The sequence below is a fragment of the Thunnus maccoyii genome, chromosome 4 (assembly GCF_910596095.1).
Source record: "Thunnus maccoyii chromosome 4, fThuMac1.1, whole genome shotgun sequence".
NCBI lineage: Eukaryota > Metazoa > Chordata > Actinopteri > Scombriformes > Scombridae > Thunnus > Thunnus maccoyii.
In genome coordinates this window covers 10,738,996-10,754,877 of record NC_056536.1, presented here as the reverse complement: position 1 = coordinate 10,754,877, position 15,882 = coordinate 10,738,996, and the positions used below count along the sequence as shown (strand labels likewise).

At 40.0% G+C, this 15,882-nt stretch overlaps 1 protein-coding gene across 1 annotated transcript; it reads right to left on the bottom strand.

Annotated features, from left to right (window-relative positions):
• Positions 1 to 1,220: 1,220 nt before the first annotated feature.
• tmem115 (transmembrane protein 115) lies at positions 1,221 to 11,156 on the bottom strand. Its single transcript, XM_042409820.1, has 3 exons — positions 9,586 to 11,156; positions 8,281 to 8,645; positions 1,221 to 6,310 (listed from the first exon to the last, which is right to left on the bottom strand). The coding sequence occupies exons 1-3, from the start codon at positions 10,075 to 10,077 to the stop codon at positions 6,004 to 6,006; spliced, it is 1,164 nt and encodes a 387-aa protein (XP_042265754.1). The 5' UTR covers positions 10,078 to 11,156; the 3' UTR covers positions 1,221 to 6,003.
• Between the last annotated feature and the right edge of the window lie 4,726 nt (positions 11,157 to 15,882).

Sequence of the window (15,882 nt, the reverse complement as noted above, 5' to 3'; positions counted from 1 at the left end):
CTTCTTGATTCTTTCTGGAGCTTTCAATCATATCACATTATATTCCTCAGCAGATGGGCTTTGCCCAGTTGTCATGGTGCTGTCAAATTTCTGTTTCTATGAGCACTTTAAGGACTTGTCGTCCATGTTGGCTTAAAAATTGAGACTGAAATTTAATTCTTGACCTTGGAAACAGCAATTAACAAAACAATCTCACTAAAAGGTATTAAGGTATGTATGTGGTCGTTTTTTATAGTATAATCAGTAATGTCACCTTCACTTTTTGATATAGTATCGCACTGCATTACCTTTGGAAATGCAAAAATAGAGTGAAAATAGAGAATTAATTAGAGTAACCTACTGTTTATTTTGTTACAGCACAATCAGGATGATATTTCATTTAGTTAAGGTTTAATATGAGTTTATTTTCTCTTACAGGAAATGGTGACCACTTTTGCACCAGTGTATTGCAGCAGGGTGGTAGTAATTTATATATTTTTATTGTAACCATAGTCAGAATAGTCCTCAAAATAGCTACCTTTGTAGTTTTTATTAGCATTAAGGTCAACTTTGACTTTAGAAGGATATTCCTGTACTCTTTCCAACCTCTTAATTTTGAGTTATTTTGTGTCGTGGCATAATATTGTGGCACTTCCTGGTGCAACATGCTGTATATCATTAGGTTTGAGAGTACAGGTTAAAAGGTTATTGAATCTGTGGCTATTATTTTACAGGACTGTCAACTGATCCACTACGTGATAACCCCATCTGTAAATAAGGAGAAATGTGTGTAAAATTAATTTACCTGTTAATACAAGGCTTACCAAATTTGTGCACAATACCCAATTGACAAAAAGTGTGTATTTCAAACTAGATTTCAATATGTTAGTTTTTCAAATATACAGGATCTGGTAGAATATTGTGTTTCCTCGGATACATAGTTGTTATGGTGTAACAGGTCAGTCTTTAACCATCTCACCATCTCCTCCTTATAAAATCACACGTCCATCCACAGCAGGAAAGTGATCATACAACAATGAACGAAACACTAATTTCATACAATCGTCTTTTATTTCATATAGAGATAAAGAAATATATCTGAAAACTAAAACTGAAAAGTCTGTGCAACAGTCACAGTACAGAGAGAAAGAGACTGTCATTAGTGTGAACAAGATCTGTTGGTGCAAAAATAGGGACAGATGAGGAAAATGAAAGTAGTGAGAACTATTTTTTTTTTTAAAAAAAAAAAAAAAAAAAAAAGGAAAAACCTAGTTGTGAATGAACACCTTTGCCAACAGAATTAGAAACCATCTGTAGTCTGTCGCTCCTCACAGGGCAGGGAAACGGCTTTCATCCGCAAGTCATGGAGGCCAGTGTCGCCCATAGTCTCTTTATTAAACTATTACATTTTGAAGGTAATATGTTGTCTGCCAATGTGGCTGAAAGAACTTTATCCACATCAAAAGCTCCCAAAGCTCCTGAATGTATATACCATATCGAGTGATTATTGATTATACGTCATGCTGATGCAGTCATGTTGCTAAATTCTTGACTTGGGCACCAGCATCTGTATAAAATACTCCTGTTTAAAGATAGAAAACGAGGCTTCTCAATGGAGGCACTGGTTCTGAAAACCAGTACAGAGATGTTTCTCGAATAAAAGTCCAGAGGCACTGGACGCCGCCTCAAGGTAGCAAAATATGAAGCACTCCAATAATCATTAGTAAATCAATTTGTACAGCATCTTTTTAGCAATTTTCTCATTTGTCACAAATACAAATGAAAACTGGCAAATGAACGATGTGAACATTTGTATTTTAAATTGTCACAGAGACTTTTTTTTATTGTCTAGTTACATTAAAAGCCTGTTAACTCCAGTTCCAGATAAATTTGGGTATTTTGTCCTCTCTATCTGCCACTCTGGCAAGACACCAACCAAGGAAAAACAGAGAAAGCGCTTCCTAAAGTTTAAAGAAGAGTCTACCTGTCTGTGGTGTGTCTGTAATAATGACATGATACTGGTGTGCAGGAGAGAACACTTACAAACTGTGTATGCAGTCAAATTACAGTGATAGCGTTTATGTGCTTGCTCGTTGACTGACAGAGGCCGGCCACTGTAGACTGAAGCCGCGGCAATGTAGTAACAGCACTGACATCATTAATTATCCTTCGCCTGCAGCTTTTATGGTTTGTATACACCAACCGTACATTGCCATTATTCATAAAGACACTATGTAATTGCATTCCTTTCTTCTCTTAGAGGACGTTCAGAGCCAGAAAATAGAGAGATAAATCAGAGGGGAACAGGAGAACAGGGATGGCGAGTGGAAGTCAGACCGACCGAGCACAACCTGAAACCTCAGACCGGTAACGATGATGTTCCCGTGTCTTTTCACTGGTCAAATGACACAATTCCAGTTATATACCAGTGTCCTTGCTAGCTTTTCTTTTGTTGCTTGGCTGATTTTTATCGTGTGATGCAAGCTGAGTTGGGTCAGCAGCTAAAGCTCAACGATGAATATTATTAAACTGGTTAAAAAAAAAAAATGAGAATAACACCATACAACTGTAACTGTACTATATGTAGTTATGTACTGGTTTATATCCTTTGCTACTGTGGATACATTTGGTGGTAGAATGCAGATGGAGATTTCAGATGTTCACTTTAAAGCTGGATGTGACTCAGCTTGTGGACAAGGGATAGCGTCAAGCCCTTCCTCTCGTTCCTGCGTCCATTCATTCATGTAAATACTATCATTCATTCATATTTAATTAAATAATGGCCCCACACATCCGACGTAAACGACTACTAGCTAAATAAAGAGCACAGTGAAAAGAGCAGAATGAACAAGAGGAAACACAGGATAGAACACACAGAATTTCATCACTCCAGTCTAATATGGCTTATCGCTTCCCATCATACACGTTTCCATCAGGTAAAAAACAAAACATTAAAAAAAAAAACTTGTATGTTTGGACTTCAGAGGCCAAACTCGAGCTCTACACACTTCATCTGAATTTGCAGTGCTTGATGATGCTTTAATTTGGAACATGCTCAAAGATTCAAGCATGAAGGAGAACAGTATAGAAATCAGGATCAGATGAGAACCATCATGTTTGAATATCAGACTTTTTTTTTTTTTAATCTCAACATTTCAGGTACGATCAACGTTCTCTCAGGATCATGTTACTAAACCGGAGACATTATAGAAGCTTGGACATCATTTCAGGTGTCTGTATATCTTTTGCTTATTCCATATTTGCACATCACATCATGTAGCACGTTTTCTGCTTTTTATTTGTCAATGAAAAGCAAAAAGGCTCAATCCTGCAATGTTCTTCCTCAAAACAACACTATAAAATGTATCTGCCAAGTTCAACTCCGGACCCTCAGACTGAGTCTGTGGGCTGAATGTTCACACTATAACCTTTTTTCCAACTTTTTTTTTCTCCTATTTGACAAATTCCACAAATTCCCCACACTTATGAATAAAAATGTTTTTACTTGGCATTTCTAGAGATTAAATAAGGACACTAATGAACTTCTTTGGGTGCTCAGATTTGGAATCCCCAAAATTAAATTAAAAGCTCTACTTTCACAGTCTTTTGGATGCAGGATATTTCTGTTGGCTGTCTACTATATGAACTCTGACTTTGTTTTTGCAAATCACACACTGCAGTTGCTAGGAGGAGGAGGAGGAGGAGGTTCGTTGATGAAGTCCTACCGTTTAATTATGGAGGGCGATAAAGGTCATAAATGACTCACTGTGCCTTTAGTTACATGTGATTGGATGATTTTGGTCTCTTTTCAATATGATGTTTGCTTAGTCAGTGGCTAATAAAATGATCATTAAGGCCACTGCAAGATTATTTCTCACAAAACAAACATGAGAATATTAAATAGGAACAAAAAAAGAAGTCATATATTTGAATTAAATATGTAACAACATATTTCTATACTGGGATCATTTTGTTTAGTTCCCCAATTTCATTTTCTTCATCTGCAATTCTCCTCTAAACTTTTCATATTCAATACCAAACAGCAGAGACCATCAATCACATTTTTTTTTTTTTGTCTCCGAGATGTTTTGTGAAATTAAGGCATTGGCTACCATGACAACACGACAGCTGTCAGACCAGGAACAATGTGCAACTAATCTTACTGGGCTGGTGTTCCCGGATGACAGACTGAAGTGACTCCTACAGGGTGAGAGATCATGTGAACTTCACACGCTTCATCCTCCTTGTTAAATATGTGAAAATTCTCATTTTTATTTGGAAACATTTTCTACCTTGTGATCACAAGTTTAAAAATAAATTAGCGGTTTGTCGTCACCGTGATCGCGGCGTCTGAAATAATTTATCAGCCGCGGCGGACTTGAATCATCGAGGACAGGTGGGAAATTGGACATTCAATAATGTGATTGTTATCCTAATAGACTGCGACATCTGCAGTGATGACTGTCTACAAAATGAATGACTCGCTGACCTTTTTGGGCTGCCATGAATTCATGGAACTTTCTAGATGAAACAATTTATTTGCTAATCAACTTCACTAGCAAATTATTCACCAGTGGCCCTTGCTTGACACTGTGATTTTAGAAATGAGAGATGCTACACGTGCATGTGATGAAACCTCGGCCAGGCTGACTACTGATCAGTGCGTCCTCCGCCTATGTCGTCATTCATGCTCACGGGTCAGTCTCTGAGATACGACTAATCAGAGCAGAGTTTGACACAGCACAGATACGACCTCTGAATCTACAACTCATGACTCATTGTGATTTTAACAAGGCCGTTCTCTACTTTTTATGCATTTGATCACTTCTCCAGATTTGTGATTGTGCCAAATGACGAACATAACCGTGACGGACGCTGACCACTTCTCTCTGTATAAGCACTCAGATGATTAAATAGCTATTGCTGATTCTCATATCGCTGCAGATCCTAGAAGGTGGAAGTGAAAAAGGGTACAAGATGATACTCCAAGAATTAACGCAAAAATATCATCTTAACTCATAGAAGAAGAAGAAAGAATCATCATCATAATCCACAGATCTGTGTACGAGTGCAACACCATTAAAATTTCCTAATGTTAGTTGTTTTTGTTTACTGATGAACAGACCTAGAAGGAAAAAAACATTATCCATTGAACAACAACCCAGGGATTAAAAAAAAAAAGAAGAAAAAAAAAGGGTAGAAAGTCCATTTTTCTGCCTGCTGTTCCAAGAGAGACAACAGGCGACAAATGAACCTGGTCCAGAATATTCTTTTTACCTGGCACTTCTTCAAATCTTGAAGTTTTATATCATAGTTCATCAGCAGGACTGACCTGCAGCAGCTTCTTTCCTCCGCTCCAGCAGTTGGTGCTGAATGCATGCTTTCACACTTCCTCTGTTACACACCAGTTTACATATGCAGAACACGTGAACCTAAAGCTAATCTCGCTTACAGTCACTTCTCGGAGATTATCGAACCGGTGCGCGTAGAGTCGGCCTTTCATCGGGAAACGAGAATTCGGAGCGAGTCTCTGTCATCTGCTCCGAAAAAAAAAAAAAAAACATTTACAAAAAAAAAAAAAAATATTGTACACCCATTTTTGTTATTTATTCAGAAAGCAAGAGAAAGAGACACATGAAGCAGTGGACAGAGCTCAGCAAGTTGGGATTGAGTCCGGATAAGACAGGATTTCTGGTTGACTTTCGGTCGTATGCAAGAAGGAAGAGAAGAATTAAGTGTCAAGTTTGCCCGACTACACTGAGCATTTACAACCAACATGTCTGAACTGAAAGCACTGTACAGTTACCGCCCGTTTGGGCTTCACAATGACATTGACAGAGTGTTTGTGAGCGCACGGTCGTGTGTATGAACTGGTCAAAGATGTCGTATGTGTTTGTGTGTGCGCGATATCGAGTGTATGCCTAATCGCCCTCACTGAATAAAGTCGTACACTAGTCAGAGACTCTGAATGCGCTAGTATACCTGCCAGTGACGCCGAACAGAGCGTGCGTATCTGTCTATTGGTTACGATCTGGAAGGTGCATCCTCGAAGCTGATAATGCTCGACTCTGGGTGTTGCGTTCCGCCTGTGGGTTGCGCTCCGCCGCTCTGTGACATGGAGGATGAGGAGGTGGAGGAGAGGGAGATGCCGATGGGTGCCCCCGCCGGTCTCGACGTGGAGGAGGAAGGGTCGCGCCCGCTCGGGAGGAGCGGCTGCGTGTCGGTTCTGACCTCGTCCTCGTCCTCGTCTTCCTCGTCGTCCATGCTGGGCCAGGCGGACTGGTCCTCCACACGCTTTAGACGCTCGTTCAGAGCCTTGAGGGCCAGTTGTCTGGGAGGAGGAGGAGGAGGGAAAGAGAGATGTTCTTCATTAATATCAGAGGGAAGTACAGCTGTGCAACAGGACTAGCCTGCTTTTGATTGTTTCAGTGCAATTTGCAAGATTGCAAAACTCGTACTCCTTTAAGTAACTTAGTCAAATGTGAACTAACAGACATGATACACACTTTTAGAGTCGGTGTGACTTACACTTCCAAAGGATATCATGAACCATAGCAAAAAAGACATTCCCTATAGCTGAGAATCATCACATTTTGAAGTTTTCTTCAGTATCAAGGTTATCCAGTGATAGTTGTCTGTACATTTATGCCTACACTACAAACAGGAACTAATAACAGCTAATTCAGTATACTTCTGATGGCGCCAATTTGCCAAAATACAAACAAAGCAAAAACAAAACAAGGCTAAAGTTAACTAATTGAATTCACTGAAACATACTTCCTGTTTACATCCCCCACAGCACTATGGGAACTATAATTCCAAAAGTGAGGGGATGATTATCACCCAAATCAAACCAAGACAAGGAACAAAGATTAATAATAGAACAATTTATTAATATGAACCCTTTTCAACTTGCACTATCAATGTTTTTATTACATTACTAATTCTTAGAATCTTAAATTACTGGAACACTGAGTCTCTTTGCAGCACTTTGAAAATCCCGGACATAGATTCATCCTCAAAGAGATAAACAATAGACTTATGTAGGACACTTACTTCTGATTAAGTGTCCTACTTAATTGGAATGGTCTAGTAAATGTATGAATTCACAATGTAGGTATCTATAACTAGTTATGTGATTGTAAAAAAATCCACTTTTATCCAACACTGTGCTTTAACACTAGCAATCACTTTGAATGAACAGATCATTTCTCAAATGGATGATGTCATTTTTGGAATGAAACTAATCTTTTCTTAATTAAATCTCCCCACTTATCCAGTGGGGAAGTACCAGTGACTTTCAATCACGCTTCAGCAGAGGGCAAACCTCTAAATCACCAGCTAATCAAAATCAAGCATTTAACAGAGGCCTAAACTTCATTCACATGGCAGCTTTAGCTGATGTGTGTCATACTGGAAGAACCGACAAGACGAGTAGTGATGCAGACTGAAACATAAGGAAGCTCAACCAGCTGCTGGTAAAAATACAAGAACAACCAGTTACACTTATAAAAGCATTTTTACAAACTAAACATTTAGATATTAAAAATGGATTTCTATGTGTGTTGTCAAAATATGAAATGATCCTTGATAATTACAGGATACAGTTTGTGTGTGTGTGTGTGTGTGTGTGTGTGTATGTGTGTGTGTGTGTAATAACACCTATCTGTAACAGAAACGGTATGACAGCTTGGAAGTGTGTCTGCAAGACAATGGGACAGGAGGAAAAATAACCGCTGACAGCTTGTAAGCAGGTACTGTTTGTGAGTGTGTGTACGGGTTCGTGTGTTGTAGAGTTCACACATAGAACACGTGTGAACTGTTTGAAGAGCAGAACTGAAAAAGAGCACAGAGGCTCAGCAAACCTTCCCTGAGTAAATAAAACTAAACAGTTCCTGTGTCTCTTCTCTGACTGGCGTCTTTCATTAACTATGCAGCTGTGTGTGCATATTTTAGTTCTCTCTTCTGATACTTGGATGCGTTCTGGACTAACCAAGACAGGTTTCTGACGATGATGTTTCATATTCATATTATTACATATGAGGCTCACTCTGGCCTGATGGCAACTCTGACTCTTTCAGTTGAATCACAATAATGACAAAATCAAATGTTACCAAATGCTTTTATGCAACAGGTCAGGGAGGAACCTCCATCCAACTAGACACTAATTGCCCAAGATCAGACACTTAACGACAAGGTACACCAATATGAGACTAACTTTAGCATCACATCAGTGTATAAGCACATAATGCATGTCTGCAGATGTAAATGTATAACTCCTTCTTCTTTGCTCTGACTCACCTCCTCCTCTCTGCATCTTGTGGGTCCGTCCCTGGCAGGCTGATTGTGATGGAGGAGGGCGCCCCCACGTCGTATCTCTTCACCATCTTCCTGCACACCTTCAACTTGACCAGCACTGCGTGGACCAGCCCCGCCAGCAGCCCCACGGCAGGCTGCAGAGCCTCCGGGAAGAAACTTGCAAAAGCAAAGTGGTCCGACATGTCCCCGCGGCCCCGGCTGTGCCTCTGGTAGAAGCGTAGGTAAACCCAGCCAGACAGGGCACCGTAGCTGTATGCAGCCAGGGGGGCAGAGCTCTCAAGCAGCCCAGATAGGCGCAGTAAAGCCAGGAGGAGAAGGACTAAAGCTGGTGCTGCTTTGAGTCTTACCTAAGATGGGAGGGGGAGACAGGTTTTAGCTCTTGTGAACAAAAATGAGCAGGCAAAGGGGCAGCTATCATTTCGTCTACAGACCACCATGGCTTCCAGTTCCCGTAATTCACTCAAATCAGCTAGATTCAGAAAATGAAACACATATTCAAGATCTACCAGCGTTTTGATGGGAGTACATAACCGAGTTTTATAATAACTCATAACAAGCAAAAATAATGGCAGCTTAAGTTGAGTGGCTTGGTAGTTTAAGAGACAAATTAGGAATGTGTAGCTAACATGTGCTTCAGAAAAAAAAACCAAAATAACAAACTAAACCTTTATCTGGAAACTGGAAATGCTGCTCTGCAAAAGAGCATCAGATTAAATCTGAAAATGTAAATTAACAGATCACACTGTAGACCAAATTTGGAAGAGAATCACATGCCTAAACCAGGCAACGCAGGCCAAGTAGAGCAAACATTCAACAGCTCAAACAAGGCGAGCCTGTAAACCCCTGGCTTATATGGCAGAGTATGATTGCATGATCACAGTAACTGAAAAGGGACTGTACAAACAAAATAACTGACAATCTTCTATACAATAGCCTTGCAGTAGATACCAGTTTGAGGCTAGTATGTTATTGAATTCTGACTGTTAGAGGTGTTGATTAAATTCAGTTGTCTATTTTAAGGCTACATGTTAGGTAGCAGCAATGTCGGTGAGGAATGAAACACACAGAACAGGATTTTCCACAGCAACACTACAAATTAGCCTCAAAGGTGACAATCAACTGGAAGAAACACCTCTGAAATCTCAATGTATTTGTTAGAGTGTACTTAATTATGATATCCTGTTCCTCACTGGTCTGGTATTTTTTACAAGCTCAATAGAGGAGCATACCCCTGCCAATATGCACCAATGCGGATCAGATATGACTTTTGTTGTGTGTTAGCCTCACCTGTGGCACTCTGAGCACTGTAGTATCCCCCATGGTCTGCTTCAGCGCCACCAAGACGCCCCCCAGGAACCCGGCTGCCCCGTGGACTCGCACAGCGAACAGGAAATCCAGGTCAAAGGTGGCCACATAGGTGAGGAGGTAGGAGAGACCTGCCAGGAGGCCTGCAGATACATTAACAACTGCGAAAAAGATCAGGAGCTCCAGAGCGCCCCACAAAGGCTCCAGCAGGCGTCCACAGGCCATAACTGTCCCCACATTGGCCGCCACGCCCCAGACATGCTGCTCCACCACCCCATGGGTCACCAGCGTCCACACCCAGAAGTTCGGAGGAAAGAGGTAGCCTGGGGTCACCCCCAGAGCGTACGGAGTGTCAACAGCCCATGCCAGCAGGTACAGGAGAACCACCACAGCACTTATTGATTTTACTACCACACTGGTGCTGGCTAGGGCAGCCAGGAAGTGCTGTCGTGCCACAGGCAGGTAGCGATTCATGGTGATCTGTTTTGGAGAGGATCCTTTTTGAGCAAATAAGCCCAAAAAACTGCAAACCAGTTGCTTCTGTTGCAGCAGAGATTAAATGTTGGTGTGAGATTAATAATGCCAAGCAGAACAGGCAACACCTGTGAGTCCTGACAGCATCACAATCCACACTTCTCTGTGAGTCTTCATCCGGGATACTGTCAGCTGGTTTAAGACAGCTTTAGTAAATAACTCAGTAAAGGTTTGCAGCCTCTGTTTAAATCAACGAGTGACTTCAACTCTTTACAAGATTTTCACCTTTGTGTAGCATTGAAAGAGTTAAGGACAATGAAAAAACAAACAACTGGGCTGATTCTTACAGTCCAACAAGGTAACAAACTTTGGGCTGCAGTAGATAAGACTGAAGAAGTGATAACCTTAGCTAGGACACCTTTTGATTTAACGTTAGCCTAGCTGGCGACCTTCAGTCGGTGTAGACAGAAGCTGAATAAGTTTACAAGTCACCACTAGCTAGCAGGCAGGTGGTAAAAGCCAAATATGTCAAATCGTAGCTGAAACAAATACACCCAAGTGCCAACTTCTTCAGAGGGTATCGGCTGAGCTTAGCTTGTAAACACAGGAGAGCTAACGTTAGCTAGCTGTCAAGCTGAAAGTGTCTTTGAGTTGACGCTGATTTATGTGCGCCACGGAGGAGCAGGAGAGGTTACGTCCTCGTTTGATTACAAGATAGGTACATTAAAACCAGATCGACCAACCAGCCCACGGAGATCCAGTCCTGGTCCTCTGCGCTCTCTCGGCCCGGTGTCTCCCGGGCTAGCCCGAGGATTTCCCGTAACTAGCAACAGGCCTTCAAAACAGTGTCAGAGACGCTTCTGAACCAGCGTTAATTCGCGTATAGTTCAGAGGTTTGTCGCACTACCTCAGCTTCATTCGTCTATGTTATAGTTCTTCCGTCTTTGGACAGCAGGTTGCCGGAGAAAATGATATTATCCTGGCAGGCACTCCTCCTCCCGTGAACACCACTCAGCTACTGACTTGCGCTGTCTGCCACCGTCATCAACAATCGGTGAAAAAACGTCAAGTCACGTAACGTTTTCACACCAGTGCACGCTGGGAAACCGAGTTCTTCTTAACGACTTCTAAATCACAGGCCTTTGCACAACTCCAGCCATCTCATAATTATTATTATTATTATTATTATTATTATTATTATTATTATTATTATTATTATTATTATTATTATTATTATGAAAAAGCTGTTGTACGTCCTAATCCGTAAACGTTGCAATTGTAAAATTTCATGGGTAGGTAGTAGACTGTGCGAATCAGGTTCAGAAAAAAATACTTATGGCAACCAAAGGGGTGTGCTATAATAGAGTCAATCGCGCTTAGTCTCACAATGTACAATTTTTTTACAAACTTAAAGACAAATGAAAGAGCTTTATATCCATGTGGTCGGTATACTGAGATGCATGATGTGAAATGGGTCATGACTATTATAGCTCGAAATTTTGTTGCATACTTGCGAAAAATTGCGAAATCCACTTTTTCATACTAGCCCTTTTTTATATGGTGTCAAAAGATTATCTGGAATGTAAACGTAAATAAGTATCACAAACATTTGTAATTTTGTACTTTGCGAGCCACGTGGCTTTGTTTTTTCTCCATATAGTGTCATTTTAAGGCATACAGATACAATCCTTGTATCTCATGAAAACAAGCTCGAATTTGCACAAAATTTGGTAGGCAAATGCAACATGAGTTGTAGTTTGATCATGCAGTATGTTGTGTAAATCCATAGACTGTAAAAAAAAAAAAAAAAAAAAAGAACATAGCCACAGTGAAGTCACCCATTGGTTTGTGGATTCTTGTTTTGAACATGGATGTATAAAGAGAACTGGATACAGGAAGAGTGCCAGGCTTTGAAGCCAATTTGACATAGCGGCTAAACGTGTAATTACAATGTCACGTGACACTATTGGGCCCAAAAAGACTTTTTCCCATAGACTTACATTGTGAAAGAGACCGTCTGTAAATTAGTGGATACATTTGTTTGGGTGTCACAACTCAAATGAAATGACTCGTCTCACTATCACAATTTGAAGTCTAGAAGAACTGTACGATTGAATCGTTTTATCCCCATTCAAATTAGCCGGAGGGCTAAACTGGAAGTAGCCAGCTCGGCTAGCGAAAGTCACTAGTGTGCTTGCTCATTGGCCCCCTCAGACGCAGAAGCAATGTGGAAGAAGTTGAATTTTTTGGCTTCATGCGCCATTGAACAACTTTCATAGGAATAAACGGGGCCCCACCTCCAACGCTGTATCTAGTTCTCTTTATACATCCATGGTTTTGAAGCCTTGAGTTTGCATATGAGCATTTTGATTGTTGCCATCTTAGATTTTTGGAGCCAGAAGTGACCATATTTGGACAAAAGGTTGGAGCTAATGCTGCAATCCATTGAAAGTCAGAAGTTGATAGTTCCGAGTTGGTATTCCCGACTTCCAATCTAAATGCATCCCAGTGCATCAGCTCAGGAAAACATGGATGCCTGCAGTAAACTGATGTTTGGAGGGCCATGTACATGCAGGGTTTGATTCCAACCTAACACTACAGCAGCTAATTGAACAGATTAGCACACTTTAAAAGAGATGCATGACTTCTATCAACCACAAATCTGAACTGAATGGAGATGGAAATGCAAACCACATAGTATAGCACGTTTCACAACAAAAACACCACATGAAGTAAAAATTGATGAAAAGGTAATTTTGTGTCAGGGTTGTTTTTTTCCTGAGTTACGATTACACTGGATTGCAGCAAAACCCCAACGCTAGCTGCTAACTGCTAGTTGCTAGTTGCTAGCTTGGTTAGTGTGGTGCATTTACAGTCTATGATTAATTGTGATAATGCTAATGGTACTATTTGTTAACAAAAAACAGGCTTAACCCGGCAGTGTGAAACTTTTGTCTCCCCCTTCTGGCAGTGAGAGTAATTACAGAAACACTGTCAACACATGCTTTATGATGTATACCAACCAGCTGGTCTCACACAGCCAGCTGCTCCTCCGAAAACTTAGAGCAAATTTCCAAATAGGCATTATTTGGGTAAACTGACCACATACTGGGAAGCTAAATGCCTACTTTCTCCTCTGAAAAAAATATGAAATCTTAATAAAGTGACATATTAACAGTCCTACAAGCTGTTGTCCTACTTACAACAGCTTAATTTCTGCCATTGCTGGGTCGGTGCAAAATGCACTCTGGGATACTTAGCTTTGGCGGCCATTGGCACTACCGGTGTGCCAGCGCATTTTCGAAAGATCCATACATTTGCTCTTGGTAGAGGACAGGTTTACAATTTTGGTCTGTCTTAAAACTACAGTCAGGTGTCCATGTGAACAGTGAAAGAGGTTTTCCTCACTGTAATCATTCCTCCTCTGTTCATACTGGCTGTTAAAAGATCCCCTTCAAATGTGCTTTCAATGTAAGTGATGGGGCCAAAATCCAGTGTGTCCACACAGACATTTTGCGCAAACATTCATTTTAAAGTTGATGTGAAGCTTATATGAGGCTTCAACAGTCTGAGTTAGTCATATCAGGTGGATATCTGCCACATTTACTTTTACTTTTACATTTACTAGTCTTTTTTAGCATCAAATTCCCTCTTTGTGTTTCCCTGTTGAGCTGCAGTTGAAGTATAGAAACAGAGAGGGACTTTGGCGCTAAAAAGACTGTAACGATGAAAGATATCTACTTGATTTGACTCATTTATTTCTTTCTGAAGCTTCATATTAGCTTCAGATAAACTTTTAAATACATTTTTGCACAGAAGGAGGACTGTGGATTTTGGTCTCCATCACTTACATTGTAAGTGCATTATGAAATCAGCAAGAAAATCCTATTTCAATGTTACTTTGGGCTTCTGACTATTGTTTTATGACAGACTTGAAAATTTGCTGCACGCTGATGTTGTGAGAATGGAACCACCAATTAGATTTCACTTCTTAGAGCGAGTGCACCAGAGACTTCTGCTGGCCGAGTCAGATAACTTCCGGTTTAGCCCTCCGCTAACTTGAATGGGATAAAATAATTCAATCAATTTAGTGAAGAAGACACCAAAATAACAGACCTGTACATTTTATTCAGAAGTCACATCACATTTACAGAAAAAGACAAACTACATACAAATAGGCTGAAACAAGGAAACATAGAACAGGGACATAGACTTAACACCAACCTTCACCCAAATTTTACAGGAAAAGAATTATAAAGAAGACCACACAGGCGTTATTGAACATATATATAAAACTATAGATGTATGTAATGATAGTCATTGTGCTTCATGATACATGCTGTGCAGATTCCAGAAATTAAGCAGTTACATATACAACACCTTTATACATAACTTGGGAACCCATGCACTCTAAAAGTGAAGTCACATAGCGAGCTCTGCTGTCATGTTCAGGCTGGGAAACTGCCACCAGCGAAAAACTGATTTATTTCTGGCTGTGGCTGATAAATTTAAGTACTCTGGACAATAAATTTGATTAGTAGGCACCATTTAGTTCTAAAATCCTAGTTCTATGGGGAAAGAGTAAATTTTGCATTAAATGTATGTATCAAATGAGATATACTAAAAGTGCAGGTGTTAATATATAACATAAATAGGCAGTCAAGTTCTGCAATCAAATAATTGTCCACAGCTAGTGTGCAGGGTTAATTTAAATCATGGTTCTTTATGTACAGGACATATATTGAATGAAACAACATTATTATCATTCAGACACCTTTCAGTGGGCATGAAAGTCGATACAACTGTTTCTTTAGTTCATTGTCCTCTTCTTGTGGGTGGAATATATTATACAGGACGCCACCGACAAACAGAGACTTAACCCTGCATTAAGGTGGGAAATTTATCAGTAAGATATGATAAAGGAGCACCTTCCTGTGTTGATTATAATTATTGAATTACCTTCTTTGCTTGGCTGTTAAACAGCCAAGAATATAATATAAATAGCGTCCATCTGAAAAAAAAAGATGTCGCTTTTGTTCATGTAGTATCCATATTCATCTTGTTGTCAAGGGAGCTTAATTAAAAGATCATTAAAATGACACTATAAGATTTTAGTAGAGGTGTTGTTTTAAATATCTGCAGTACATTCTTAAAAATGAATTGAAAAAATTAAGTAATTAAGTTTAATTTCTGTCTGGGGCTGATTACACAATCTGCATTGCAGTGATGACACCATAATCTTTTGTTCATCATGAATTGATGATTATGTATTTGAAGGGAAAAAGAAAAAAAAAAAAAAAAGGACCCAGAACCCTAATTCAAATCAAACATACAGCAGCGGCTTTCTAAAAATGTTTTGGGGCTTTTGGGTAATTTTTCTATTTTAAACTGAGCCCATAGTGACTCTACCGCAAGTCTTAGATCTTATATTTGATTCCACCTGTGCTAACTGACAAAAGGCATGCAATGTTCAACAATTCAAATACAATATAGATTACTGTGCTGAAATTCTATATGTTATTTGTACTTGTTTATAATACATGTAGTGACTGTGGTTGGAAGCTAATTATTTTCTTGTGATGTGACTGTAAAAGTGTAACTTATCTTCTAGGAACAGTTAATCTCAACTTTATATATGTGCTTGGCTGCCTGCATGTGTGTGTGTGTGTATGTGTGTGTGTGTGTGTGTGTGTGTGTGTGTGTGTGTGTGTGTGTGTGTGTGTGTGTGTGTGTGTGTGTGTTGGGGGGGTGGGGGGATACTACATCTGCTACTAATGTAAAGAAATTGTGAAAAGTACAATTTGG